This window comes from Aspergillus piperis (genome assembly GCF_003184755.1).
Source record: "Aspergillus piperis CBS 112811 unplaced genomic scaffold BO85scaffold_1, whole genome shotgun sequence".
In the NCBI taxonomy this organism is placed as follows: Eukaryota; Fungi; Ascomycota; class Eurotiomycetes; order Eurotiales; family Aspergillaceae; genus Aspergillus; species Aspergillus piperis.
The window spans coordinates 2,997,064-3,024,658 of record NW_020291591.1 but is presented as its reverse complement, the minus strand read 5'-3'; the positions used below and the strand labels follow the sequence as shown (position 1 = coordinate 3,024,658).

Genomic DNA, 27,595 nt, shown 5'->3' with positions numbered 1-27,595 from the left:
ATAAGTAATAGCCAGCCTTCCTAATACTCACTGACTCTAACAACGAGCGTCAAAAACTACGTCGAAACTCAAAATGGCACAGGGCTCAGGTAGACCGCTTGAAGAGCTGCCCGTCGAGCTCCTTCAAGCGATCCTCGCTGCCGCGCCAGACATCAAAACCCTGGAGGCCGCCGTCATGACCGGACCATGCCCTTAAGGTCTTACCGAGATTCTTTCCTTTTCAAACAGCATCTGTCAAAATAATGGTATTGTTTATCTCCTGCATGACAAATATCATAACTGATTGAAAGCAGACAATCTTTTTCGGTTGCAACGATGCGTGTCTCCCTGGAAACTACCAGCACATTCCCCTGGACATTTACCGCGAGAATTTGAGAGAAATTGTTCAACACCCTGTTTTAAAGGCCCAAAAACCCAGAATCCTTATCCTCACCCCACCTCCGGTCAACGAGTACCAACTGGAGGCCTTTGACGCTTCCGAAGGCGTACCTCACCCTAGCAGAACCGCAAACCAGACGAGAAAATATGCGGGTGCTGCCGGCGATGTTGCGTTGTCGTTGGGGGTTCCTATTGCCGATCTCTGGACGGCGTTCATGGAAGCTGTCGAATGGAGAGAAGGAGAGCCTCTTATAGGCTCCAGAGAAGTTCCTAATCACGAGGCGTTCCAGCAATATTTCACTGATGGTACATGATTCCCTCTAACTTCACTCCCAGGTCCATATCCAACCGATACTAACGCGCAATAGGACTTCATTTGACTGCGAAGGGATATCGACTTGTCTATCGGGTTGTGAGGGATACTATTGAACGGAACTGGCCAGATCTTCAGCCTGAGAATCTTCCTATGGTTTTTCCAGACTGGCGTGTAGCCCCTATGAATAATGTATGACTCGTTAGTCAAGTTAGACAGGACAGCAAGGGGTAGTGGACAATTAGAGCAATGATCTCCTAATATCCCCTAAAACCATTTTTGGTCTAGACTTATTCTGGAGCTTTCTCAAGTATTCCATCCCGTGATAAAGGATGCGTAAGTGAAGATGGATACTACCCCCTCACTGTTGGAATACAGAAAGAGAAAGATTATCTTCTTTGTCTCATCTGATGTGCACGAGCCTATTCTCCCCATATCCCAGTCGCGCTATTATGAAAGCAGCTAAAAAAGCTACTAAGGAGGGAAAGGTAAGGATTTCCGACAGCGTTACCTGGATATGGCAAGTCCCAGCCGTGTTGCCTGGATATGGCAATATATTAGGCTCCCAATCCTGCCCTGGAAGCTCCTTGGCTCGCTAGTCTAAAAGAGGCTAACAGTATCGACCCCGGACTTCCATATAATAGAAGCCAGTACTGTTTATCCACAAAATCTCGCTTTGAATCCCCTGGTGTACAACATTTCCATGGATACTTTGTCTTAAGTTACATGACCCTAACACCAACACAACAAGAGATGAAGTTGTTTAAGAAAACCGAAGAGCATGAGTTGCCCAACAGCGAGCATACCGAAGTGGCAGCAAAAGATCCAGCTACAGAGGTAGACGATATCGAGAAAACCGATGCCGGCGCCTTTGTCTGGCTAGTTGCATCGACTGCTTCCATTGGAGGCATGTTATTCGGCTATGACACTGGCATCATTTCAGCTGTCCTCGTGTATTTGCACGACGACCTAGGTCATTTTCTATCCCCCAGCGAAAAGGAAATGGTTACATCCCTGTGTTCAGCTGGCTCGTTTGTCGGCGCCATCATCGCCGGCCTGACGGCCGACAAATACGGTCGAAAAGGGGCCATGTATATCGCATGTGTTCTCTTTACTGTTGGTGCCATTCTCCAAGCTTCTGCATACTCTATCCCTCAAATGGCGGTGGGTCGTTTTATTGTGGGCTTTGGTGTCGGGTCTGCAGCTATGGTTGTCCCTGCGTATATTGCCGAGATTGCACCCACCAAGTATCGTGGTCGGATGACTGGCCTCAACAATGTCAGCATCACTGGTGGCCAGGTTATAAGCTATGCTCTAGGGGCTGCGTTTGCACCGGTTTCCTCCGGATGGCGATATATGGTCGGCCTGGGTGCAGTCCCCAGCTTATTGTTCGGGGCTCTTCTGCCGTTCTGTCCAGAATCCCCCCGTCAACTGGTCTGTCATGGCAAACATGAGCAAGCCGCGGGGGTGCTACAGCGAATCTTTCACAATGCTTCTCCCGAGCAAGTCTCCGCTAAAATCCGGTTAATCGATGAGACGGTGCAGGAGTCTCGGCTTTTGGACCAGAGTCATCGCCGGCGGGCTATAGTGAAGCAACTGCATACGAATGCGGCATATTTCAGGGCTCTAGTGTGTGCATGTGGCTTGAGTATGTATCCTCTTCTTGACATTATGTGGTTCCGGGTGTTCTAATCTCAAATAAAAGTGGTTATCGGACAGATGTCTGGGTTCAACGTGCTGATGTACTACTCCGGCACCCTATTTTCACTGGTCGGCTTCTCTAACCCCGTGGCTGTGAGCCTGGTCGTCTCCGTCACGAACTTCGTCATGACATGTGTCAATATGGCCGTAGTGGACCCTTTTGGCCGTCGTCGACTGTTGGTATCTACCGTCTGGGGGATGGGTGTGGGCCTCCTGGCGGTCGCTGTCGCTTTCCTATATCTCCCTGTTGACCTGGAAACACTAGAAATGCAGGAGAAAGAGGTGACCACACCAGCAATAGTGGTTCTTGTGTTCATCATCTGGTTTGTAATTTTCTACGGGGTGTCAATTGGGAATACCGCCTGGATGAGCACCGACTTCTTTCCGTTGGAAGCGCGCGCAATTGGGTCCATGTATATGACCTGTTGCTGCTGGGGGTCCAACCTGATTGTCTCCTCCACCTTTCTTTCCATGATGAAAGGCATCACTCCCTCGGGGGCTTTCGGGTTTTATGCGGCTATTTGTCTTACCGGCTGGGTGTTGATCATACTTTTCTATCCGGAAATGTCTGGTCTTACTCTTGAGGAGGCGCAGGAGGTTTTCCGCCACGGATTTGGAGTCAAGTACGCCTCTGCATTGCGAAAGGCCAGGCGTAATGGTAGCGGTTAGTTCATTAGAAGGTATCAGCTTTGTCCCATACACGATTTTTAAAATCAGAATTCACCGTGTAGGATTCGCATGCAACACCCCAATCCAGTTGGTAGGATTGCATAGCGGAATAAATTACCCCACAGGGAACTGAGTCGATATGCGGGGGCTTTGCGGGGAAGCCCACTCGGCAAACCCAGTAAGGAAACTGTCGGCGACAGATGCGATGCTTCGGGGGATTTCTGGGATTTGTGCTTCTAAGAGAAACTGCCTCTTCAGGCCGACTTGCCCTACACAGTCCTCGCATTGTTCCCTGTTCTGTCCCTGCGCGAGAGCCCACTGAGCAACAGTACACGCAGAAATGACACTGCGAGCAAAGCCCAAGCTGCCTCCATGGTAAGCATACTCCAAGACAGGGAATGATTCGTTCGTCAAACTTACTGCTTGAATCCACAGCAAAAGTTGTCGACGTAAGTGAATGCGTCTTCTCGTGGCCCCAAAACTGCGAAAGATCCTATACTAATCGGAAAGCCCTTTTAGGACAGCATAAACAATGTATGTAAAGTGACCATTTCATTTGGGATAATTGACATGTTCTATATTGCCTTGTGTCTGATAAGGCCTATAATACTAACGTGTAGGCAATTCTTCGATAGGTGACCGTAACCAGCCAAGCTGTCTTCGTTGTCAGAGAACCGGACAAGTCTGTATAAGGAACAGATACAGAGTCCGGTTCTGCTACAACTCTCAAGAGAAATACTCTCTGGACTTTCCGATAGACCAGAAATGGCTTTCAGCTACACAAGCCGGTATGATTCATGGCTCCTTTCCGACTCTCATCCTAAATGCATAGTGTGAATGTCACTGAATGATGTACTTATCTGTATCTATAAACAGGGGCCCCTGAATTTATAGACGAATCAGAAGATATCTCGAGACATTATGTTCAGGAGACCCATCAGAGAAACCCACTATCAGTCTCTTCGGAGAGAACACTCGTGGACACCAGAGTAGATTTGCAATCACTCCTTGGTCCTCCCAGTCCCGGTGTAGCAAATATCACCGAAGACGAATTGACATTCTCCTACCATCAATCTCACTGTACTATATCTCCCTCGAGTGATAGGTATTTGATTCTCTGTTGAAACTAAAATAGTCTTATATTTGTTTCTATACATCTGTGTGCGCTGACTGTTTCTTGATGTTCCAGTGAAGAGAACCGACACTTGCACTTAACACCAAACCCTCCCCAATCTCAATTCGACCCACTTGAAGCCTGTCTGATGCATTATTTTGTTAATCAATTGGCTCCCTGGGTAATCTCCTGGTCTCTGTGCTTCCCTTCTTTGGTGCTGACACACATACAGCTCGACCTCTACGACACTGAGAGCTACTTCGCAACGATTGTTCCACAGCGGGCGCGGACATGCCCTCCTCTCCTAAATGCAATTTTCACTACCTCTGCCAAACACCTGAGTCGTGTGAAAATGTATCATGCTCGTGGACAATCCAAATACGACGGAAGGGTAATCGCCAACTTGACATCTGAGACAGCCATCCACTACCATAACCATTGTATTGAGCACTTGATTTCGTTGCCGGAGAGCCTACCAGAGATAGAGAAAGAAAATCTACTTGCTGCGGCAATTATTCTTCGTTTCTACGAGGAGGTGGACGGTAAGTATAAGGCTGTATTTGTTGAACAGGCCCGGCCTTCTTCTGTCAATGACTGAATGTCTCTTATTTACTCGTCATACAGCTCCATCCATATCAGAGGACATGGAAAGTGCAGTCAGTGGCATCCAGGTTTTTCTCAATATTCACACCATGTCAACTTCTCCAGATAGTGGGAACCTCCATGCCGCATATTGGGTAATACTACGTCAGGAGGCACTTACTGCCTTTGCAAAACAACGCCCCTTTCGGATTCCGCTGGGTCCGTGTTTGTCTTATCGGTCTTTTGAGCCCGCAGATGACTTTGTATGGACGAACAGGCTTGTGATTCACCTTGCCGATGTGCTGCAGTTCTGCTTTGGGGTGGATGAGAAGCTCTCAACTGCGGCCCAGCAAAGACTATCCCCTCAGAAAACCACATCGGAATCAAGCACTGCCAACACGGATATGTCACTTTCTGAGCGTCTTGCTCGCTATGACAAGCTAGTCGCTTTTGGTACATACTGGGAAGAGCACAAGCCTCCTTCGTTCGTGCCGATCTACGCTCGAGACCCAGACTGTTTACGCGGAGAGGTCTTTCCAGAAATTTGGTTCCTTGGAAGCTGCCATGCGATTGGAATCCAACATTTGGAACTTGCGAGGATCCTACTCACTGTCTATAACCCGAAAGTTGTGCGCTTGGGATTAAACCGGCAAGCAACATTGCTTTCGATTGATCACGAAGTCAAAACGATAGTATTGAGACTCTGTGGCATAGCTACCACACATCGAAGTGTGGTTCCTGCACTTCTTACAGCATGTATAGCAATTGCCATGTGTGGGGATCGCTTCACAGACCACTCACAGCAAGAGGCTCTTTTGAGTATTTTAGTCGAGCTCGAAGAAGAGCATGCATGGCCGACAAAGGCTACACAGATACAGCTGAAAGATGCCTGGGGATGGAAGGATGGGTGAGGATAGACTCAGTTTTGTAGTAACGTGCCAGAGGGTGTTCCAGATAGATATCGTATTCAAATCGCTCCATGGGCCTCTGTTTATACATGCGTGGGAGCAGAATTACCAGATACGGTCATCTATCACGTGTGGCTGTTGAGAAATTCATCATGTGGGCGGCCATCGTTCACTTTCTCTCCTCTCATATAGAGTATACCAATCCCATCTCCCCATCATGATTCACTCATTCATCTAAACCCACTCCTGTTACTTATATACAACATCCACATGTCTACCTTTGTCGTCATCGTTCAAGGTCCGTGTTCCCCTTTGTCTCATTTAAACCGCAGTCTAACCCGACAATAATAATGCCCAGGGCGCCAACACCCAACTTTCATTTACTTGGTTAGCTAAGAGAAGGTATATGGTCAGGTAAAAAAAAAAAAGTAAAAAAAAGAAAAACATACAACAGAAGGGATTCGCTGGTGGTCACCCACCCAACTACTAACCTCCCGGCGTGTGGCTTAAGTACGGCTGAGCGGACGGGAAGCCCTGTTTTCCACACCCTGTGGTCGTATGTATCAGATCTTTTGCTGACTAGGATCATATAGTGTGTTTTTTTCTCGCTTAATTGCGAAAAGGGAATGGTTGCATTCCAACCCTCTTCTCTCAACAACGCCCTGAACCTATGAGATGTTGTGGCACGTGATTGTTCATATCTACGGAGACAATGACGTCAGCCACGATAGGGTTCTGGTTCATCAATGACTGTTAGATCGATAGTTCTATAATGTGTTTGTGTATAGTTTGTATGTATAGTGGGCTCGATTCGAGTACTACCATAGTATATGGTTACTTATAGCAGTATGTGCAAGGGACTAAATTATCGCACCACTAGCAGTTGGTTCAAGAGACTTGGAATCAGCCAGTGGGTACTATAGTAGTGAGATGCCGTGAATATATACAGCGGATGCAGCAAGATCATGATCAGGATCATGCAAATGATGAATTGACAGCACGACGGAGTTCGGTGCTAGGCGGTATAGAGTACTCCGTATAAGCTCTTTTTGTTTTAATAGAGATGGTAGCAATACAGAGAGGATTTGTTGTGTCAATGTCTTCAGCATAGTAAATATACTTTACGAACACCTCCACATCATATATTGAACATGATATAGATGGAACATATATAAAAAAAATCACATTCCAATCTGGTATCTACTAATCTGTCTGTATATACGCATATATACTGGTATCTATTTTTACTCCTCGCTAGGCTTAACATCATACTCCACATCCGTCCGAATAATATACTTCGCTCCCTTCCTCACTCCCGTGCCCTCATGCAATAATGCCCCGTTCGCCTCTCCGTGTGGGAAAATGGCAACGGCTCCCATGACAGGGCGCACGGGGTATGCATTTAGCGTCCCTTCCCTCGCGGCCGGCATGAAGAAAGTAGTCTCACCGCCCTCGAACTCATCATTGAGATAGAGGAGGAAGGTATACATGGAGCTCTGCTTCTTATCCTCCGGCGAGGCATCGTACACATATGTATCATCGGGAAGGATACCCGACGGCGGCCAAGCGCCGTCAATGTGACACCGGTACTCGGCACCAGGGACGTATCGGTATACCCGGAAACGACGGTTGATACCGCGAACGAGACGACCGTTGATAGATTGCGGGACATACTTGGATATACGTGCCCAAAGCATGTCGTGAAAGGTGGTGTCGATCACCCAGTAGAAGTTGTGGGCGAGGATGCTCATGTCGCCGTCTTCGCGCATGGGGACGTCGGGCAGGAAGTTCACGGATTCGCCGGCGGCGATAATGGCTTTGCATTCTGACGGGGTGAGAACGTTCAAGGCCAGTCCGAGGCCTGGGACTGCGGGGTGGGGATGGTATGTGATCGATGGGCTAACGGGGTCCAGCGGGACGGCGTTGGGAAGGGTAGTATAGAGAATAGCGGGGTGATGGTTCGGAGGTTTGCGGAGGCGGCCAGGCGTCGTTTCGATAATACGAATGGCAGCGGGGTCTTTCGGAGCTTCATTCAAGATCGATTTATCGAGGACGGAGGCATATACTTGGAGGGGTGTAGTATTGGGACGGAGGTCCCAGATAGACTGGAAGGCGATAGGATCCGTAGAGTCGACTGCATTCGATCTGAGGTCGATGGGAGTGCTGACACGTAGGATGGCATCCAAAACGCCGAGGAGTTCCAGGTCCTGAGGGGTGCGCTCAAGGGAGGCCTTCTCGCGGGCTTCGGGTTGGGTGGAGAGGCCGCTGACGACGTCGAGATCTCGTACCCAGCGACACAAGGCTCCGATTTTGGGTTGTTCACCCCGGATTCTCATCTCGGCAAGCAGGATCTTTGCTTCCAGGTATCGCTTGTCGGCCAGGGCGCCGGTGATTCGTGCGGTCAGGTTCGCGCCCTCTACCGAACGATTAATTGCCACTATTGATTAGAGACAGTGTAACAGCAGCATACTGGCATTGTTAACGCCCGTCGTACAGGCTTGACGGAACTCGTAGACCGCCACCCGGAGATCCTTGCATGCTTTCGACTTGGTCAGACTGGGGTACTGAGTCAAGGTCGTGAGCGTCTCAACGGTGATTTCGAGGTCCTCGTCGGGGACGACTGTGCTGAGGTTTTTCGGCTCTCGACTGGCGCCATCGGGAGGGGGAGTGAGGACCGTGGATGCAGCCTTGGGGACCTTTTGCGGGAGATCGGCTTGGGCGTTGCGCTTGCGCTTGGCAGCTTTTGACTTGGCCATCGTTATCGGTGATGGTGATGGCCAGCTGGGGGAACAATGGCTGCTGATAACTGACGGATAACCGGTGGGGATGCGGATTTCCCACAACTTATTTTTGCGGCAAGTCGAGAACCCGATTATTAAGCCTGGCCGACCCGCCGTGGATTCTGGCAGTGGCAGTGGCACTACTGAGGAATGACATGCAGGAAGTGGACAATCCAGCAAGAATTACAGTTATATCCAAGGGGTCTGAAGATGGCCAGAAGGGATAGGCTACTGTGAAAGAACAAGGGGCAGCATCGCTCTACAATCACGAGTGCAATGGTTTCAAAACTGGGGTTGATTCACAATGCCGGGAAGTGCTGACTGGCGAAAAGGTCCGGACGACACCTTCTATCCCAATATCTATACCTGAGATAGAAAAAGCACCGTGCTCTGCCGCTCCGTCCGGAGATATAAGGTAGTCCCCAGTAACGGTCGCAGCAGCCAGTCCACCGGATAGAACACGCAAAGTCTCTGGGGGGTGCCGAATTGAAGTAGGTAGAGGAAATTGAATTTTTCGTTTTTCATTCATCAGAATACATCATGTTTTATAGATATATCCCGACTGTAGGCAAGATCCCATATTGTTCGCGTCTTCCGGAACTCCCGCGTTATCACTGCCATTTGCCAGATATGAACTAAACCTCACAAAAATCCCCCGATTTAAGCGGACTTGGCCTTGACGGCCTCACGACCCTTGCCAACACGCTCAAGGATGGCCTCACGGTCCTTGTCGAGGTGGAGCTTCTTGATGACGACCTTGGAGGGGTGGAGGGGAATGGGGACGCTCTGGCCGTTGCTCTTGTCGCGGCTGATGCGCTCGACGTGGATGGCCCACTTCAGGCGGTAGACGCTGGTGACCTTGCCCTCACGGCCCTTGTTGCTGCCACGGACGACCATGACCTTGTTCTCAGTTTAGCGAGTGGATTAGATGTCGGGTTAGAATCAGCCTTGGCTCACCTCGTCGTCCTTGCGGATGGGCATGGAGCGGACCTATCAAACGACTTGCGTTAGAACCAATTTCTCCCAGCGTTGTTTCGTCATGCCTGATGTCTCGGATTGGATGCTTGTCGATTGGATCTGGTTTTTGTATCTTCCTGCCAAATCCCCAACTCGCTGGCCTGATCCAGCCTGTCCCCGACCGGAAAGAAAGAGAAAACCATGCCAAATCCATCTCCGCACACAAACACACCAAATCCCAGGGGCTGCAGAAAACAAAGAATCACATCGGTCTGATCGAACGTACATTGTACTTGGCGCGGAGCTCGCTCGAGAGAGGAGCAGAGAGGATAACGCGGCGCTCGCTGGAGGGGGCGTTGAAGTGGGCGGCGCGCGACTTGCGGCGAGAAGAGGCGAGACCTGAAATCATCACGAAGTTCAAATTAGTATGGATTGGATTGGCGAGATCGAGAAAAATCGACAGAACAGGACGACGCACTGGAGTTCCTGACAGCCATTGTGAATATGCCACCTAAAGGTCGTGGGAGAACTCGGACGGGTGTCGTGAGGGTCGTCGGAAAGGTCGTCAGGAAGAGTCTTACTGCTTTGCTGGATCTGTTTCGTTTGTGGCCGAAAATTCGGGCTGTGCGTCACATGACCCCCCGCTTCGCCTAGCGGCCAGGTCCGGCGTTATGATTGGCTAGCGTGGGTTTCCGCCCGCAGCCATTCTCGATGCTGACTGGAGCCCGGCTCGATTGCTCCTTAATTCAGAGGGTACAGTACTACTAGGAGTATTGATTATTGTAAATGGTAGGAGGAGATAATTGATGGAACGGCTAAGAATAGTTACCGTGTATACTGCACTCTGCATAAATCATGATATCTAGTAAAGTATCATCTTTTTAATTAATTATATGACCTTCGAAACATTTCTAAAAAATTGTTATATGCTTTTGTCTCCATTTCTCTACACTTATGCAGGGGCATTTAAAGGTGCTCCCCGCAGGAGAAACTGGCTATACTCCCTACCCGATTAGGACAGGTAATAGGGCTGCCCCGGAGTTGATATACCACCCTGGTATGTTCTTCCCCAGAGAACACATGATTTGATGGTGAAGATTATCCAATTTATTTCACTTCGAAATATGTAGTAATTTTGCTTATTCTCAAGCTAAAGCTTCATTCATGGTTGATCTCCTGATCCCGAGGTTCCTGACCGTGGAACTATATATAATGGGTCCTACTTACTAGTATACTAACTGACTCTAATCACCCACTTCTGATTATCCATCAATCGGTTCATCACCATTAATATCCACGTCCTCGCCTTAGCAGCACTACTACTCTTCACTCTCTTAGTGAACATCCTTAATTGATTGGTTGAATCCCAATGAAAAGGCTCATCGGATCCCTCATGATCACCTCACACGAGGCTACGATAAGATATGACGAGATCGTTGAACACGTGATACCGCGCTCCATTATCCGGTATCATAATGCTCACAGTACTTATACTCGAGTGGACTTAAGATATTAAGTGCGATAAGACACCGTCATCGAAACTTTCCATATCGACAACTCCACCATGCCAATCGGCTTTGTATGCAACACCTAAATCGGTTAGTGGCATTCGTTATCGGCCTGCGCCTTATCTACCCCTAGATTACCCGAGTAGTATGAGAACACCATTAAGCAGACGAAATGTCACGCTGAACTGAAGAGCAAAACAGTATAATTATCATTACTAGTCACTACTATCATATATCATCATAACAAGATACCCACCAAAGCAAACCTGAACCCATGATCTAGAGAAGATATCGATCGCTCCAAGTCTAACCAACCACCATTCTACTTCGCCGTGAACCTACTCCTCGCCCTCAGCGTCGCCCCAAACCGATAAAGCGCAAACATTCCCGCAATGCAACCCACTGTCAACCCGGCCAGCAGACTAATTCCAGGTCCAACCCCTAGATTGACATACAGGGGACGCGCAAAGAGCACCGCACCACAAGCCAGCGCACTGCGCATGAGATCATTCCCTGCAAACAGACTCGCCGCATACTGCGGGTACGTCATGGGGATGTAGATGAAGATGCACTGAATCACCACGTAGATGCCGATCGTGTAGATCAGGATACCGATCACCGAGACGATCCAGTGCACTGAGGTGCGAGAGGTCCATCCAAAGAGGAATAGACCGATGGGAGGCAGGAAGCAGGCGAAGAGGGCCGGGATGAGGCGTCGTTCGGGGGATTGGAGACCCTGTGTGCGGATCTCAGGCTCGAAGATCTTATTCAGGTAGATAAAGTAGGCGGGGACGGCGATGGCGAGGGCTACTGCAATGCTGAGGAAGACGAGGCCCATCTGGCCGAGGTTGAAGTGGTACATCTCGATGTAGACGATGGGGAAGACTTCGAAGAAGGAGTAGTAGATGCCGTAGATGAGACTGGTATAGATATTGACGAAAAAGATAGCGGGGTCGAGGACCACGATTTGCAGGGGCCGGTAGAGTGCTTCCATGGCCACTGCGGTGAAGGTGAGCTTCTTCTGGTTGATTTCCGACTGGGAGAGGAGTTTGTCGTTGCCGGTCAGTCGGCGGAGGCGTCGCGCGCGCTGGAGGAGGATGGCGTCGGGGAAGGTCTCGGGGAGGAAAAAGAACATCACCACTAGGATTGGTGAGGACATCCAGACCGTCTCCCACAGTGACCAGCGCCAGCCCTCGACGGGGACACTGAAGCCGGAGATGACGGGTCCCAGGGCAGGGCCCAGAGTGGCAAAGGCAGCCCATGCGGAGAGACCGTATGGTAGCTTTAGGAGACTGAATACATCGCCGATACTGGCACCACCGGTCGCAAGGCATGGGCTGCCGAAGAAACCTTGAAGAAATCGGAGGACGAGCAGGCCTCCGAATGTGTTGACCACCGCAGCACCAATGCTGAAAAGGATGAACAGGAGGAAGGTGATGATGTATGGAGGGTTGCGTCCGACACTGGGGATCTCGCTAAGCGGGGAGAAGATCATCGGGCCGATGCCGTACCCAAGAACGTACAAAGCCAAGCCTAATGATGCAGCTGTCGAAGAGACTCCGAACCGTTCTTGAATCTGAGTCGCGCTGGGGGTGTAAATGGACGAGCCCATGTAGACGACCAAGGTGTAGAGATAGATCTGAGAGACGACGACTAGCTTCTTGGTAGTGATCCAGTTCTGGGGATTCTCGGGATCGCGCGTGGTATACCAATCAACCAGGATTGTACCATCTGCGGTCTTGGTAGGTGCGATAGGTCGGCTAGGAGCCTTCTGCAGTGCTTCTGTTTGCGTGGCAGCTGTATAGATACGTGCCAAGTCCGTTTGGGTCTGGACCTTTTCCACGTCCGCCATCGAAGGCACGCGGGTCAGTTCAGATGTGTCCAGGGTTTCTCCGTCTGGAGATTCGGATCGAGAGGGTTTCTCTGTTGTATCTTCGCGTTGTTCATTCTCCGCGTCGGATTCGGGCTTCGGGGACGGCTCGCCATCCCCTTCATGAACGAACAGTGTCGGGGAGGCGGCTCTGTCGGCGTAGCAATGAGGGCATTGGAAGTCCGGACGTTCCTCAGGGTGCAGTAGAACTTTATTTCTGGTTATCCAGCGCAGCAGTTGGCCGGCTGTACTGTTGCGGATGAGGCCTTCCATTGGTCAGAAGACTGTGTGCTTTTCTTTCTACTGAGTAGATGAGAGATAGAGGAGCTTGACTGATGCGAGAATGCATATTCCATGAGCGCCATCTTCGTGGATTTATACATATCGTGAAGCTATGCTAGCATATTCGTTCGAATCATTCAGCGTTTGGACAAAGGCACCTTCTGCTTCCATGGACGAAGGAAGCGGCCATTATTCAGCCACCAGGTGTCGTGCTGCATTGGTGGTGGTTGCGATAAGATTTCGACGATTACTGATCAGAAACGAAGCCACGCCATCATCGACAGCTCTAGATACGAGAAGATGCAACATGAGCTGGACTCGTGTTTTCCATCGCATTCGGTTGGCTGGCTTGGTAAGCGTATCTTAGAGTTTTAGCAGCCCATGGAAAATCACGTCAGCCCTAGTAGCGTGGGAAAAAAGCATTGGGAATCTGACTCAACAGCTGACAATTAGATGTCAACCGTGCACCAAGCGCAGAGAATGATCTGTGCAGTTTTCGGGCATTAATAATGACCTGTCAATTTTAGATTTCGCAAGATTACCGCGAGGACAAGCTCGGGGATCTGTTATGTCAACACGCATACTCGGGTGGAGAGCCTCCCATCTCCACTGACTGGACTACTCAAATAACTTATCTCTTCGGAATGATCCCCACACGGCGCATGGGAATTTGAGGCTCATCTCCTACAGCAGTAGTGAGCAAGATTGATTTGACGTGTCGCGGCTACACAGGCTAGATGATCACCGCTTATCAGCCTCATCCTTTCTATCCCAAAGGTAATTCCGACATCAAAGGCCTGAGCAAAACATCAAATCGATTGCCCTCTTTCAAGCATCTTACGGAAATGCTTCTCTCGAGCGACGCATGATGAAGGCGACAATTTCTGTAAATTGGTGGACCGGACATGGTCAAATCCTCTTGTGACGGTCGCTGTGGCTAAATAGTGGCTAGGTGGATGTTCATAACTAGGAATGAGAATTTGTATGAAACTAAAGTCGAACCGGGCAATTCACTGTCGAGGTCATTCAGCTCATATTAATTCCACTTCGTCGGACAGAATCGGCGGGCCATTCATCCGTGTCAGCCTGAGGCAAGATGATTCATGTCGCTGCTGGCCAATCAGAGCCATGGAATGTGGCCGAACCGCCGATCCACTCGGGGTGATTCTACCCGCGGATTAGATTGAGCTTCACCTTGACTTGTATAAGCCCAAGTTGAGTGCATAGCTCCCTTAACAATCATCATCATCAATAATCTCTATGTATCGGAGACTTTTCTGCACCCTAACTATTATGAGTGATGTACAGAATATGGCCGTAGGTATATATTACCTTGCGACCACTCCCACCATCATGTTCGTCGGCTCAAGCAAATTCATTCCATCTTCTGCCTTGCTGCAACCTGGTTCCCAAGGACCCGTGTAACGCTATGGCAACTTTGCGTCAGTATACCAGTCTCCGAGACGCCGTGAGGGCGGACATTGCCAGGGCTCACTCCCACTCCGACAGCTCTTCGGGAATATCGACCTCCGAAGAGAAGGCATCTGCCCTTCTTCCTGGGGTGCAAATCTCCCGTCCGGGCGAGCAATATGGCTCTGTTACCTTTTTGGTTGGCTGGAAAGACGGCGACCTTCACAATCCCCAAAACTGGAGCCGCCCCAAGAAATGGTTTTGCACGGTAGCAACATGTCTAATCGCCTTGGCCATTACCATACCCGGTACCATAGACGCTCCGATTTCTGATGCCTTTAATGAACACTATGGCGTGGGTGCGATTGCGGGATCCATGACCACCGGTAAGTCGACCTTACGAACACTCAAAAATGGCAGGCTGATAAGATTTTCCCGAGCAGGTATGTATCTAATAGGCGTGGGCTTTGGCTCGCTGTTTGTCGGTCCTATTTCGGAAACCTTTGGCCGCAATTTTGTTTACTTCACCAATTTGGCTGTTTTCATGCTCTTCGTCATGGGAAAGGCACTAGCTCCTAATTACGGAGCTGCTATTGTCTTTCGCTTTCTAACCGGTTTCTTTGGTGCCGCCCCGATGACCGTTGCGGGTGGCACGGTGGGTGATCTTTGGAACCCTCTCGAGCTCACGTTTAGCCTACCATTTGTAACTTTGGCGTCGTACTCTGGGCCTATCCTTGGCCCTATAATTGGAGCTTATATTCCAAATTCCGCATTCATCTGGGTTGACTGGATCTCACTCATCATCGCCGGAGCAGTCCTCATATTCGTGGCCATATTCCAGCCAGAAACCTACGGCCCCTTGCTACTGCAATGGAGAGCCAAACATCTTCGAGATGAGACAGGAGATTGTCGCTACCAGGTCGATGAGTATGCATCTGCCAGCTCTCTCGGTCGTCGTCTTCTTGTCAATGTCTACCGTCCATTTCAGATGACTTACACGGAGCCAATCATCCTGGTTTTCTCCTTCTACCTGGTCCTCTTATACATTGTATTGTTCACCTTTCTGAACGGGTTTCCCTTCATCTTCTCCGACACTTACGGAATCTCCACCTCCCTCACTTACGTCATCTTCGTGTTCATGCTTGCGGGAGACGCCGTTGCCCTCGTGCTCATACCGATCCTTTATCGTTGGACCAAGCAGGCGGCAGCTAAGGCTGCGGCCGAAGGAAAAGCCCTACAGGCGGAGGTATCACTATATTGGGCAATGGTTGGGGGTTCGATTTTAATGCCAATCTCCTTGTTCTGGATGGGATGGACTTGCTATGTAAGTCGTCACTGGCTCGTTCTGCGAAACCCCAACATTACTGACAGCAGGACACAGCCCGGTGTCAGCATCTGGTCACCAATTCTTAGCACGTTTGTTTTCGGCTACTCTCTCGTCACCATATTCACGGCGACGTACCTCTACATCTGTTTCGTGTACACGACCTATGCCGGTTCCGCCCTCGCCTTCGTCTCGTTCAGCCGCTATGTTGTCTCGGGCGCATTACTGCCCGCATCTGTGCCGATGTACCAACATATGACTCCGCACTGGGTGCTCACCATGGTGGGTATCTTGGCTACCATAATGGCTCCTGTGCCATTCTTACTCTACCGCTATGGCCACCGGATTCGGGCCATGAGCAAACACGTCCAGAATAAGGCTTAAGCTACTGGCGCGATAGTGTTACACAGATGACCAGCACCCAGTGTGAGGTACCGTTAGACATAGAGTATATGGTATAATGGATAGATCCTGTCTTGATGAGCTTTTCTATTCTTCTATAAGTCTGAAACTTAACTGTAGCAGATCTGTGGCCTATACTGAATGGTGAATTCATGCGATCCTTCGTCGTAATGATGACGAATGATAGACGCTTTTTCTTCCTTCTAAAGACTCAGCATCACAATACAGGACTGACTAGCCACTACTTCGAAGCCTTGGACTACAAGAAGCCTGCTTATCTGTCTCCTATTGCAAATAGATGCCTGATATTCAAGGCGCTAGCGTCATCCACTAGCGCCTGGGCACGCCGCCCTCCTTCGCGCTTTCTCACTCTCTCACCCATTTATTCAATCTCACTGACTTTCCTAATGTCTCCCATTACCTTGCTTTGTTACCATACGTGATTGCTGACTCTCTTGCGCAGTGAGAAGCAACGCTTTGTGGAGCGCGTTGCAGCCGGTCAATGGCCCCGACTGACCGCAGTACAGCTGCGGACTTGAGCGACACCAGGGACAATTCCCCGCAGCACGACACCTATGCCGCTCCCTACGGTCGCTCCTGCGTAGACTGCTCGCAGGCCAAGTGCAAGTGCATCTACTCCAAAGCCAGCGAGAAATGTCAGAGGTGCGTATATTGCTTACCTGTTTAGTTGCCATCATAACAACTTCATAGATGCCAACGCCTGGACAAGGAATGCCGCCAGCCTGCTACTACCCGGCGCTCGACCAAACGAAGATCAGCCGTATCTAAGAATATATCGAAGACGAACCGGCTGGAGAATAAGATAGAGGATCTGGTTGCGCTGCTCCGAGCTGGCGTACACCCCGGAAATGCTTCTACAATCTTACTCAGAGAGCTGGCGCAATTACCCGAAAACCAGAAGTCCGCCAGCAGTAATGCTGCGTCGCCACCAGGCCGATCTGACATCTCCATGAGCAGCTCGGGGCTCAACTCAGTTGACACTCGTCGCACAAATGACACAGAGTCGACGCCAGAAGCTAGCCTGTCGGACGGCGGAGGCTCGTTATCCACCGGCGCATCGGCCGAGCATGCCATGGAGCCGACAGGCATCCAGGCAGAGGAATATTTTACTGTATTCCTCACTAAGATGCTACCGTACTTTCCCTGCCTGTATGTCCCGTCAGGCACTACTGCAGAGAAAATTCGTCGTGATAAACCATTTACCTGGCTTTGTATCATGGCTATCGCGTCCAAAAGCAGCGCACAACGTCGCATTCTCTTTGATCGCATCAAACACACGGTAGCGCAGAGATTGGTGCATGAATATTCATGCCGTGAACTTGATATGCTACAAGGGCTTTTGTTATATCTTGGATGGTATGTAGTCAGTCATCACGGACACTGCCTTTCGGCTGACATGCGGTGTCAAGGTCCAATCAGCAAGTCTACAACAAAGCCAACATCTATGTATTTGCACAGTTAGCGACGGGGATTGTATACGAAATGGGTCTTTTCAATCCAGAGGCGAAGGGGAAGCACATGCTGCTGTGCGTTCATCCAGAACCACACGAAAACCGTACAGCACCCCCGCGCCAGGTTATGGAGGAGCGCAGGGCTGTTCTGGGGTGCTTTCTACTGACATCGACGTAATGACTCCCCATGACCCCGTCTAACCACAATAAATGATGTACTAACACCTCATTCAGTATCGCGACCTTCCTTCAGCAGAGTGACTCTTTGCGTTGGACACCTCACTTGGAGGACTGTCTTCGCCTTCTTGAAGAGCAGCAAGAGTGTGCCAATGATGGTATTCTTGTGCAGCAAGTTCGACTCCAATTAGTCACGGACGGACTAAATCTGGGTAGCAGGTATGGAGGTTCATCAGGCGTTGAATCGATGCGACCGTCGCCTTCCGTTTATCTCCGCCCAATGCAGACACAGCTGCAGTCACGCCTCCAGGAAATTATGAGAAGACACGGCTCTCACTCCAAGGGATATAGTCAGTGTTCAAGAATACATACACTACATCCGGCTTCCATTACTCATATTGGCTAGAAATTGTTCTTTTGCATCATTACAATACTTCTTTGAGTCTCTATGAGTCTGCACTCCCGAACGGTGCCATTTCATCAACTGTTAATGTGATGTACGAGCATCTCGACTACCTGTACGGTTGTCTTGACGCCACAAAGTCATGGTTCGACGTTTTTTTGAGCATACCGCCTGGGGAATACATTGGTTTCCCATTCGCCGTATTTGCTCAAATGGTCCAAAATCTGGCAACTCTCTTCCAGCTCTCAACTCTGGAGAGTCCGCTTTGGGATACGGGCAATGTTCGACGAACGGCCGATATCTTGAAGATTTTGGACACCATCGTCAGTCACATGAGTCTAGTTTCAACCATTAATGGCCTGGATGGAGGCCCTGAAGCAGATATCTTCTCTACAATAGCTCAGACATATCATGCTGTCCGCGTGGGGTGGGAAACGAGGCTAAATACTGATCCTATAGGGTCATCTCTGGTCGGTCCAGTCCCACCAATCCTTGATCAGGATATACCCAATATCCCGCCTATGCCGTTGGATGCTTTGCCACTGATGGGGGATAATGACTGGCTAACAAATATGCTGAACACCATGAACGAGACCGAAAATGGATGACCGGACTGGTGCACAAACCAAGCCGGACGTACATGCGCTACAGCGGGATTCATGTTAATAATGTGCGAACACGGAAGCTGTCAACACTATTGTCACGGCCTACGGCAATGCACGAGTGTCAGAGTTCTCTGGGAATTTTCACCGCCAGAAAGCCGGAACGCGCCAAAAATGATAAACATTCCCGACGATTGCACAATTCTCATGGTTCGTTGGTTTCGCCGTTTTACCTATATCACCTATGTACAAGAAGCACGGGATAGCACGGATGACAACCCATATCCACACGTTAAGCAACCGAAGTCACCCTAGCCAGCCATTCTCTGCACCGCCTGGCTTCGAATATTCTTCAGACTTTCCCGAAATCCTGCCTGGAAGGCAGTGCAGACCTCCGCTTCATGATAATCATCGGGTTCATCATAGTAACAGAAACGCCGTTCGAAGGTTTCAACCAGCGTTTGTACTTTGTCCAATTCATTCGTGACCACTTGGGCTACCACCCGTCCAGAATCGTGCTTGCTCAGTTCAAACTCCCCAATTCTCACTGGAGGATATAGCAACACCGCAGGGATTGAACAATCAAGGTATTCGAGATCTAGAATGATTTTATGATACCACCTGAGAATCTTGGTTAGTACTTCGGCCACTAACGTGGGAAAATATGGTTCCACGGAGCAATCACACTCCACCACCACTTTAATGTTGTCCATTGCCTCCTTATTGAGCCGTAGAAGTGTACCAAGACTGGGACATTGAGGCACAGTCGCACTTCGGCGACAAGAACCAAGCGGAAGTGAAAGAGTTCTGAGTGTGTCCAAGATCAAGCTAGTGCATGATTGAGCGTGCTCCGAAGAGTTACTTGGGCCTGGAAGAGATGCGGGCGAGACGTGTGGCAGAGGTGAGGCCGAATCGAGTGCCAAGTCCATCTGATAACTAGGCTGCACAGGCCGTTGTGTGAAAGTTGGTTGAATTGTAGTGATGTCAAATGGAAGGTTAAGCTCGTGGTCCAAGAACTGCCAGTCCTCCAGATGTGGACTGCCAGGAGAAATGAGAGTTGATGTAGATGTGATTGTAGTCCCCGAAGAACAGTCGAGATAGATGTCCGGAATCAACTCAGGATCGTAGAGCGTAGAGAGTATGCTCAGGTCTAGACTTGTTGAGCAAGGGGGAGAAATACTAGGCGAGCGATGAGAGAGTCGTGGCCGTCCTTTTGGTCGAGCAAGTCCGTAAGTGCAAGCTTGATTCCTCATCACACAACGTTCACATCGAGGATGTTGCTTTCCACAGCGCAACTTGGACTTGGCACAAGCGTCGCAGCTGTTACGGGTCTTTCGACTGCTTGTAGTGTTGGAGTTGTCGTCAGACAGACTGGGAGTTGTGGATGGAGGTGAGAGGTCAAGCATCTTGATTTGGGTAACTTTTATTCACTTGAATGCTAAGGTGCTATCACTTTTACCTTACTGCCAGACTGTACCCCTAGCAGGGTACTTATGTCCCTCCCGTCTTGCCAACGGCTGCACAAAATGAATCGGACTTGATATCTATGTGAACGCAACTCCGATGATAACATGATGCAGTAGTATCTAAAAAAGCGCGCCCAGGGAAAGAAATCCAATGATTGGTCCAATTCGTATGTTCAAGGCTGCGCCAAGAACCAATTCCGGGCGGAAACCATCTACATTTGAGGCTACTGTGAATGTCGGGAATCCCCCGGAATCCCGATCGAATCCCGGCGGTCAGTGGGTTTTGGCACTGTTCACCGCTTTGTCAGGTGACTTGGAGGGCTGTGTGTTCACGTGATTGTATACAGTATGGGTATATTTGAAGTGTAATGTGGGTATAGAAATGATAATTTAGATACCATCAGTACTATACACTACTAATTAGTGTGGAAGATTTAGAGACATGGAGGGGTAAATGCTAAATGCTGTCCGGCTAATAAGTTTACGAAAATCCCGCAAGCAGTACATCAATTGCTTATATGCCAAACATGTGTATACAGAACCCAATAATCTACATACTCTGATTATTCACTTCGACCAAGTACTGAGTACAATAAAACCGATAACAAGAAGATATTTGATATATAAAACCCTCTCACCACGCCGTAATATCTAGACAGCCTGCAAAACAGCCATTCCCAGCACTCCCGGCACCAACAACGCCCTCCCCATCTCTGATAGACCCGTCGGCACCACACCTCCACCACTCGACGTCGCCGTCGTAAATGTCAAAGTGGCAGCGGCCGTTCCCGTCGAAGCTGCAGGAGTATACGCCGTAACACTGGCCGGCCAATCTCCGACAGCACTCGGCAACGCCGTTCCAGTGCCAATTTCCACAACCTCATCTTCACTCTCATCCTGATCATCATCATCCTTCAGCGTCGCCACCCCAACAAACTGATTATTATAATCCACGGCGACATACATCCTTCTCACAAAGGGAACACCCAACTCCGCATGAGTCCTGTAATCTGACTCCTGGGCCTGGATACCGAACTTGCACAGTCCGTCACGCGTCCAGGGGACGAAGAGCTCATCCCAGCCTACAGAGAAGGTCATATTTCCAATGACTAGGGAGAAAGTATGGAATTCGCTGTCCTGGCGGGAGCAGGGAAGGACGCCGTAGAATCTTGAACTGGAAATTACGCCGTCGGTGGTTATGTTTAGGTCGTTGTAGAGGGATTGGACGGTTGAGTTGGGGAGGTAGGTGATTAGTTCGTCGGTCCTGAGCATCATGGGGGTCGAGGAGGGGATGGGGTAGGTTGAAGTGTCGTTGGTGTTGGTAGTTAGTTGGATGGAGTCGGCTTCGAGAGTAACAAAGGGGTTGTTGGTAATGGTGTGGTCGGCAAATGAGAAGGCTTGTAGGGGCCCGTTGAATTTGGAGGTGTTGATGCCTCCGAAGATAATGCTGGGGGTGGTGGTGTTGCCGTTGTCGCCAATCAGGCTGAAGGAGGGGGAGGTGGTCAGGCCGCGGTCAACGAGGATGTAAGGGAAGCTGGTGTTGACGGAGGAGAGGCCGAGGGAGCTGTCTACTTGAGTGTTAGTTGATGGGCTATGAGTGGCATGGAAGAGGGGAGGAACTGACAAGAAGTGTAGGACAAAAGGTACATGTCCAGTGGGACCTGGTCAGCTGCGTGGTCTCCAAGCGTTATGGTATCGGAGTAGGTGTAGTCGACGCCTGCATCGTGTTTCTGTGTGTAGGTGAGGTGCTGATAGGTGGATGAATCGGTAGGTTTGTAGAAGCCGAATTCCGAGCAGAGTTCATCGTCGGAACAGGTGTAGTCCTCATCGAGGGTGTATGCGGGCTCGACTCTTGAGCGCGTAAGATCAAGCAGGAAACTTAGTGACTGCGGAGGTGTTCCGATCGAGGCATTCATCCAGTAGCTGTCGCCCTATTGATTGTTAGGGTTGTCGAGGTGGTGATATGTATGGAGATTGAAATGGCAGACTGACATATATCACTAGCGGAGCTTCTAATGTCTTGAGGCTGTCCCGCTTGACAACATGAACATCCTCAAGATGGTCAAAAGGAAAGGGAACCACGGATGAATCATCTCTCTGGCTCGATAGGGCACTGCTGCAGATGGACAGCGCCAACGTGATGGCGAGGCGCAAAGAACTTGATGGCATTGTGATGAAGTGAGATCAGACACATCTACCTTTCGGCGATTCTCTATATTCGGTCTGTTGACTGGGGTTCCTCATCGATGCAGGGCCTTGCCCTTATTAAGTGGAAATCACATTGACGCCCAAATCAAGGAACCACGGGGCACACTCCGCCGCCCGCTTGGCAGCCCCAAGGCCAAGGCTCGAAGACCCTGCAAGACGAATAACGAGCTCCATATTCAGGCACATAAAGGGACTATATTTCAGGGGTCCAAGCCATGCGAATCTCGGGTGGGGGTAGGATTAGCCTTTACTGGTAGAGGTTAGGGTTGCCGAGAGTCCGGCGAATCCCAAGTTTGATTGTAGGGAATCCGATTGGACGGAGGATTTAGCCAGAGTCTGAGGTTACATTGGGACTCGTATTGAATCATGTTGTTCTACTTTATGCTGCACAGCTAGGTATAAGTGCTGGGTCTGTATTCCTTGGCTGTTTGATTATTTTGTTGGGTTTCTTATTATTGAATCATGCGGAAAAGCCTCATCCGTTTGAGGCTGACACTAACTGAGTATGGAACAATTCAACCCCACTGGGTTAGATCACCATAGCCGAGATCACATGATATAAGCGTCTCTCAGGCACCATATGTCAGGCATCATCTTCATCTTAGCTTTTGCTGCAATTGGGCGAGGTCCTCTTTCCCCGCAGACTATAACAGGCCTGGAGTTCAACGATATGGTTCTTATGGCGATAGGTCATGATGAACCCCATAGACGGCCTGTTCATCTCGTCCCGGCTGACTAGGACCCTCGTCGCTTTGCTGACCTTAACCAAGAAGAGGATGAGGCTGAGCAGAGTGGCTTGTCTCGTGTTTATCGCTTAACGCCCGACTGGCGTGATGAGAAAAACTTCTGTTGGAGCGGGGCAGCGGGCACTGATGCTGTCAATCATTTTTTCAGTAGGTGCTACTGCTAATCCTAATCCTACCCTAGGAGCCCCAAGCTCAGGTGTAATACCGAAAATGTCTTTTACCTCTGATCCAGATGCAGACCCAAACCAGACTTGTCCACACGTGGTTCTGCGGAAAAGGGCGGATTATATCGGAATCGAGAATACCCCCATTGCAACCTTTCTGATCAATGCGTCTATCTGTTTAGACTGTAATCTGGTGTTGCAAGTCATTGAAGCTGTCAAGCCGGGCTGGGTAAAAAAGAACGCTTACCTCGGTCTAGTTGACTACCAGCGGGCGAAATCAGAGGACGACTGGTTTACTATAGTACCTCAATTTACCCTGCATCTGCAGCAGCCCGGAGGAAGGGAAGATGCTGACTTGGACCAACCTACAACCTTCCACTTTCTCAAACGTGCTGCCACTGCACGTTACGAAGCGCAAATTTTCGATTGGCATGCTGGCAAGAGCCCCGAATATACGGGGAAATTTCTCGCTCAGTCTCTTGAGGTGACGCATGATTCAGGCTCACCAGCAGCTTTTGAACGAGCTCGTCACTGGTTGTCATACTGTGACGAGCATGACGAAGCTTGTAAGCCCCCAAATCCTGATTACAAACCGCGGCGTCTTATCAATGTCGGCTCGTCGGATGGCACACACGAGCCATTCCTCTTCGAACCTGTCGAGCCAGTACGCTACGCATGCCTTAGCTACTGCTGGGGAAAGGATCTTGATCAAGTCTTGACCACAACAACCCATAACCTGGAGTCGCATTACCAAGCTATTGAACTCTCCACGTTACCACTCGCCCTTCAAGATGCCATTACTGTCTGCCGAAGCCTTGAGATACCTAATTTATGGGTCGACTCTCTGTGCATCGTCCAAAATGATCGTATTTCCTGGTTACACGATGCATCTGCAATGCACGATATCTATCTCAACTCGTACCTTACCATCTCAGTCATGGAACCCAACTCATGCAAAATGCGATTCCTCGGCAAACAGCGCTTCGGTGAGCCTACCTGGCAAAAACTCCTTTGCACTACCCGCCCCGACACCGCCCCTCCTTTGGACCTGTTAATACGCCCCGGAAAGTTCTACCCCAGATCATATCGAGACCGATCATCTCTCGACACAAGAGGATGGTGCCTACAAGAATCCGTCCTACCGAACCGCAGACTCTGCTACGATGGCAACGAAATGATCTGGGAGTGCCTCTGTCGCCAGCTCTGTGAATGCGGACACGCAGTGGCACCCCAAGTACCACGACACACGACGCTCGATTATGGCAAGCTCGGGGCTTCCATCAAAACCGAAATCCTGAAGACAAAAGTCCGATCCGAGAGACAAGGATATCCAGAGTGGCATCGGTCTTCGCTGGGCTCACGGTTATGGCTTGAGCCTCACCAGGCGCCATACCAGAGATGGAGAGATCTTGTCTCGGATTATTCCCACAGGTCACTCACTAAGAAGCATGACCGGTTACGAGCTATTTCTGGCCTGGCAAAAATGGTGGGAAATCATATGCGGCAAGGGTCCGAAGCAGCGGTTGAGTATCTGGCTGGCCTTTGGAAGAGAGAGCTTCCGTTTGATCTGTCGTGGGAGGTTGAGCCCCCTAATGAAGGTGCGGAGATACCGGAAAGCGGGACCGTGAACGCGAATGAAGCTGCATACTATATCCCGACCTGGTCGTGGGCATCTGTGGGAAGACCTGTCACCTATCGATTTGACCTTCCCTTGGAGATATGGAAATATGAGCCCGTGGCCGTTGATCAGTGCATCGTCGAGCGGGTTCACTGTCAACATGAGCTACTGGAGGACTCTATGAGTGCTGTTACAGACGGTTCTATTGTTTTGACGAGCGCCTTTGCGCCAGTAAAACTGATACACCTTGAGGAACTACCAGAAAAGCAGAAAGGGCAAGTCATATATGAAGACGAAGTCCGATATTATACCTTCGTGCAGTGCTCAGATGGACACAAGGTAAGTGTGACCCTCGATAAGCCGGAGGTGCACAATTCAGACGAATCATATTACTGCCTCCGGTTATTTTCTTGGGTGTCTGAACGGAATCAGAGGATGGGCCCGGAAACGTGGTTCCTCATATTAGTGCCATCGACGCACAAGCCAGGTGCTTTTGAGAGAAGGGGTGTTGGTCTGTGGGATAGATTGCTAGCAGGTACGGATAGCAGGTCGTGTCCTATCTTTGAGGGGGGTGAAATTGCTACGGTGGAGATTGTTTAGAGAAGATTGATGCTTGCCTGGGCTTGGGTAGAGATATGGTACATTTGTAACAGATGATCTACACTAGTTTGGCTCTGGGTTGTATAGTCTGCTGGACCGTATGGCGGGCTCATACTGACTATAGCAATGATGCTTAAGATTGACAGTAGAAGAATGAGAATACGAGAATACTACAGCCTAGTGTGGCTATGGCGGGATATCTACAGGATCCATGTTGCATAATATTTCATGGCAATTGGACATCACATTTATAATCGCCATAAATCTGACTGCATCTTACTCATCCCCAACACCCATCACTTCATCGCACACCCCTCAAGCCAATACCACCTCCCCATTTCATCCATCACAACTAAATCAAGGCTCCAAAAGAGTTAACTTCTCCGGCTGCTGCAACAACAACAACGGCCCAGCAAGTACACTGTCCTCCGTCGGCGCCCCAGCCTCATCAGCCACAGCGAGAGCAATAATACCCGCTCCCTTATCAAATTCCCCCGGAACAACCGTCTCATTAGTTTTGATATCAAACGGCACACTAATACTCAGCACCCCATGAAAGAACACCGCATAGTAATCCCCTCCCTCCGTAAACCCAGGATCATTACTAAATTCCAGCTGAATCTTCGATCCGGGATGCCCAGTAGTAGTATTCGTCACAAAACCAATCTCCGGCAAATTCTGATTCGGGTACGGATACTCCGGGTTCTCTGAAGGACAACTCCCCGACACGACGAAGGAATTCGTCAACGCCAGGATTTGGTTCGCGTACGGGTACACCGTATCCGCAGGTCCAGCGAAGGGACTCACATCCCAGATATCAATGAGGGACCAGACGTTGTGACGGGTCTCGACCTCGGCAACGGCGACGAGTGCGGAGCTGGTATCAATTGTGTTGGATTCACGGACGAGGCCAGTCAGGAAAGCCATGCTGTTGACTTCGATATAGACTTGAAGGGCGAGGAAGGTTTCTGGGTCGTTGTCGAAGCCGAAGCTGTAGTTGCAGGGGCCTGGTTTCAGGGATGTAGAGGAGATTTCATCTTGGAAGATGCGGATGTGGCCGGCTTCGTTGTCGCGGATTTCGGCGATGCGGTCGTAGGTGCTGTTTGGGTAGCCGAGGTCGCTGAAGGAGGAGGGAGTGAAGGCTTCTACGCCTTGTTGGTAGAAGGAGTAGATGATCCATTCGGCGCTGAGGAGGTTTTGGAAGAGGAGGTCATCGGGACCGGCGGGGCCGGAGGCTGTTGCTGGGATGACTCGGGTCCAATTGGCTGGGATGGGGGTGGGTTTGCCGGTGTATGTTGCGAAGAGAGGGGATTCGCCGGGGACGGGATTGGGGTCGAGTTTGGGGGATCGGGCTTTGGGGAGGGCTAGAGATAGCCCGATGAGGGAGGCTAGAGAGAGGACTTTGTGGGATAGCATCTTGATGTGGAGCTGAAGCTATCGGGTCTTCTGAGTAATCTCAGCTGAGCTTTTAAACAAGAGATAAGTGTTTCAGATGGGCAGTGTAGATTTCAATTGAATGCTTGGGATGAGCACTGATATTTATATGGTCTCTGCCCAGCTCGTTGGCCTTATACAACATCAACCTGGACAAGTACTGACATCAGACGCATTGACAGCACTGAGCTGCGCCTCTCTGAGCCTCTGTGCCCGAACCATGATTCTCTGCAGTGCATCTATAGGATAAATGTGTCGCACGTAGTCGTATCCCGATGCAGTCATATTCCGATGTCCCCATCAGGTCCAAAGTCGATCAATCGTAGCAGCATCTTATATGCAGATGAAGCTAACCCTAATCTGGAAAGTGATTCGTAGGCACGACTAGAATTTCCCGATGCGGTAACGCGGGCTAGCCGGCAGCTCAAAAAGCCAAAGAAAACGAAGCCTTGCAACGTGGACTCAGCCCTATGTCAGTTAGGCATCGCCCATAATATTAGAAAAAGG

General features: G+C 49.9%; 13 protein-coding genes across 13 annotated transcripts; 7 read left to right on the top strand and 6 right to left on the bottom strand.

Moving 5' to 3' along the window:
- Positions 1-185: 185 nt before the first annotated feature.
- On the top strand, positions 186-889 carry BO85DRAFT_360425 (SGNH/GDSL hydrolase family protein; the record flags this gene model as incomplete). The annotated part of the gene is made up of 3 exons (XM_025655551.1): positions 186-245; positions 294-684; positions 747-889. Coding segments are annotated over 3 exons (594 nt in total), but the record flags the coding sequence as incomplete, so codon positions are not given.
- Positions 890-1,444: 555 nt separating this feature from the next.
- Positions 1,445-3,061, top strand: BO85DRAFT_495558 (MFS sugar transporter; the record flags this gene model as incomplete). Its single annotated transcript, XM_025663939.1, has 2 exons — positions 1,445-2,339; positions 2,397-3,061. The coding sequence occupies 2 exons, from the start codon at positions 1,445-1,447 to the stop codon at positions 3,059-3,061; spliced, it is 1,560 nt and encodes a 519-aa protein (XP_025521499.1).
- Positions 3,062-4,406: 1,345 nt separating this feature from the next.
- On the top strand, positions 4,407-4,868 carry BO85DRAFT_444808 (uncharacterized protein; the record flags this gene model as incomplete). The annotated part of the gene is made up of 1 exon (XM_025659116.1): positions 4,407-4,868. A coding segment is annotated over exon 1 (242 nt), but the record flags the coding sequence as incomplete, so codon positions are not given.
- Positions 4,868-5,668, top strand: BO85DRAFT_411607 (uncharacterized protein; the record flags this gene model as incomplete). The annotated part of the gene is made up of 1 exon (XM_025657530.1): positions 4,868-5,668. One exon carries the CDS (start codon positions 4,868-4,870, stop codon positions 5,666-5,668), a length of 801 nt encoding a protein of 266 aa, XP_025521497.1.
- Positions 5,669-6,834: 1,166 nt separating this feature from the next.
- On the bottom strand, positions 6,835-8,479 carry BO85DRAFT_411602 (prolyl hydroxylase family protein). The gene is made up of 2 exons (XM_025657529.1): positions 8,136-8,479; positions 6,835-8,081 (listed from the first exon to the last, which is right to left on the bottom strand). Exons 1-2 carry the CDS (start codon positions 8,419-8,421, stop codon positions 6,910-6,912), a joined length of 1,458 nt encoding a protein of 485 aa, XP_025521496.1. The 5' UTR covers positions 8,422-8,479; the 3' UTR covers positions 6,835-6,909.
- A 243-nt stretch (positions 8,480-8,722) lies between these two features.
- Positions 8,723-9,927, bottom strand: BO85DRAFT_444806 (60S ribosomal protein uL24). The gene is made up of 4 exons (XM_025659115.1): positions 9,881-9,927; positions 9,689-9,801; positions 9,403-9,435; positions 8,723-9,345 (listed from the first exon to the last, which is right to left on the bottom strand). Exons 1-4 carry the CDS (start codon positions 9,897-9,899, stop codon positions 9,106-9,108), a joined length of 405 nt encoding a protein of 134 aa, XP_025521495.1. The 5' UTR covers positions 9,900-9,927; the 3' UTR covers positions 8,723-9,105.
- A 1,169-nt stretch (positions 9,928-11,096) lies between these two features.
- BO85DRAFT_26014 (MFS transporter) lies at positions 11,097-13,513 on the bottom strand. Its single transcript, XM_025655020.1, has one exon. It carries the CDS (start codon positions 13,051-13,053, stop codon positions 11,233-11,235), a length of 1,821 nt encoding a protein of 606 aa, XP_025521494.1. The 5' UTR covers positions 13,054-13,513; the 3' UTR covers positions 11,097-11,232.
- A 782-nt stretch (positions 13,514-14,295) lies between these two features.
- Positions 14,296-16,277, top strand: BO85DRAFT_387949 (MFS general substrate transporter). Its single transcript, XM_025656692.1, has 3 exons — positions 14,296-14,858; positions 14,916-15,796; positions 15,854-16,277. Exons 1-3 carry the CDS (start codon positions 14,492-14,494, stop codon positions 16,178-16,180), a joined length of 1,575 nt encoding a protein of 524 aa, XP_025521493.1. The 5' UTR covers positions 14,296-14,491; the 3' UTR covers positions 16,181-16,277.
- A 423-nt stretch (positions 16,278-16,700) lies between these two features.
- Positions 16,701-18,858, top strand: BO85DRAFT_483405 (uncharacterized protein; the record flags this gene model as incomplete). The annotated part of the gene is made up of 5 exons (XM_025663157.1): positions 16,701-16,861; positions 16,910-17,575; positions 17,629-17,844; positions 17,905-18,197; positions 18,254-18,858. 5 exons carry the CDS (start codon positions 16,701-16,703, stop codon positions 18,856-18,858), a joined length of 1,941 nt encoding a protein of 646 aa, XP_025521492.1.
- Positions 18,731-20,279, bottom strand: BO85DRAFT_495542 (uncharacterized protein). The gene has a single exon (XM_025663938.1). It carries the CDS (start codon positions 20,256-20,258, stop codon positions 19,164-19,166), a length of 1,095 nt encoding a protein of 364 aa, XP_025521491.1. The 5' UTR covers positions 20,259-20,279; the 3' UTR covers positions 18,731-19,163.
- A 690-nt stretch (positions 20,280-20,969) lies between these two features.
- Positions 20,970-22,487, bottom strand: BO85DRAFT_516010 (acid protease; the record flags this gene model as incomplete). Its single annotated transcript, XM_025664824.1, has 3 exons — positions 20,970-21,886; positions 21,943-22,249; positions 22,311-22,487. 3 exons carry the CDS (start codon positions 22,485-22,487, stop codon positions 20,970-20,972), a joined length of 1,401 nt encoding a protein of 466 aa, XP_025521490.1.
- Positions 22,488-23,216: 729 nt separating this feature from the next.
- On the top strand, positions 23,217-25,884 carry BO85DRAFT_444804 (HET domain-containing protein). Its single transcript, XM_025659114.1, has one exon. The coding sequence runs from the start codon at positions 23,360-23,362 to the stop codon at positions 25,652-25,654; it is 2,295 nt and encodes a 764-aa protein (XP_025521489.1). The 5' UTR covers positions 23,217-23,359; the 3' UTR covers positions 25,655-25,884.
- Positions 25,885-26,011: 127 nt separating this feature from the next.
- On the bottom strand, positions 26,012-27,070 carry BO85DRAFT_495535 (uncharacterized protein; the record flags this gene model as incomplete). Its single annotated transcript, XM_025663937.1, has 1 exon — positions 26,012-27,070. The coding sequence occupies one exon, from the start codon at positions 27,068-27,070 to the stop codon at positions 26,012-26,014; it is 1,059 nt and encodes a 352-aa protein (XP_025521488.1).
- Between the last annotated feature and the right edge of the window lie 525 nt (positions 27,071-27,595).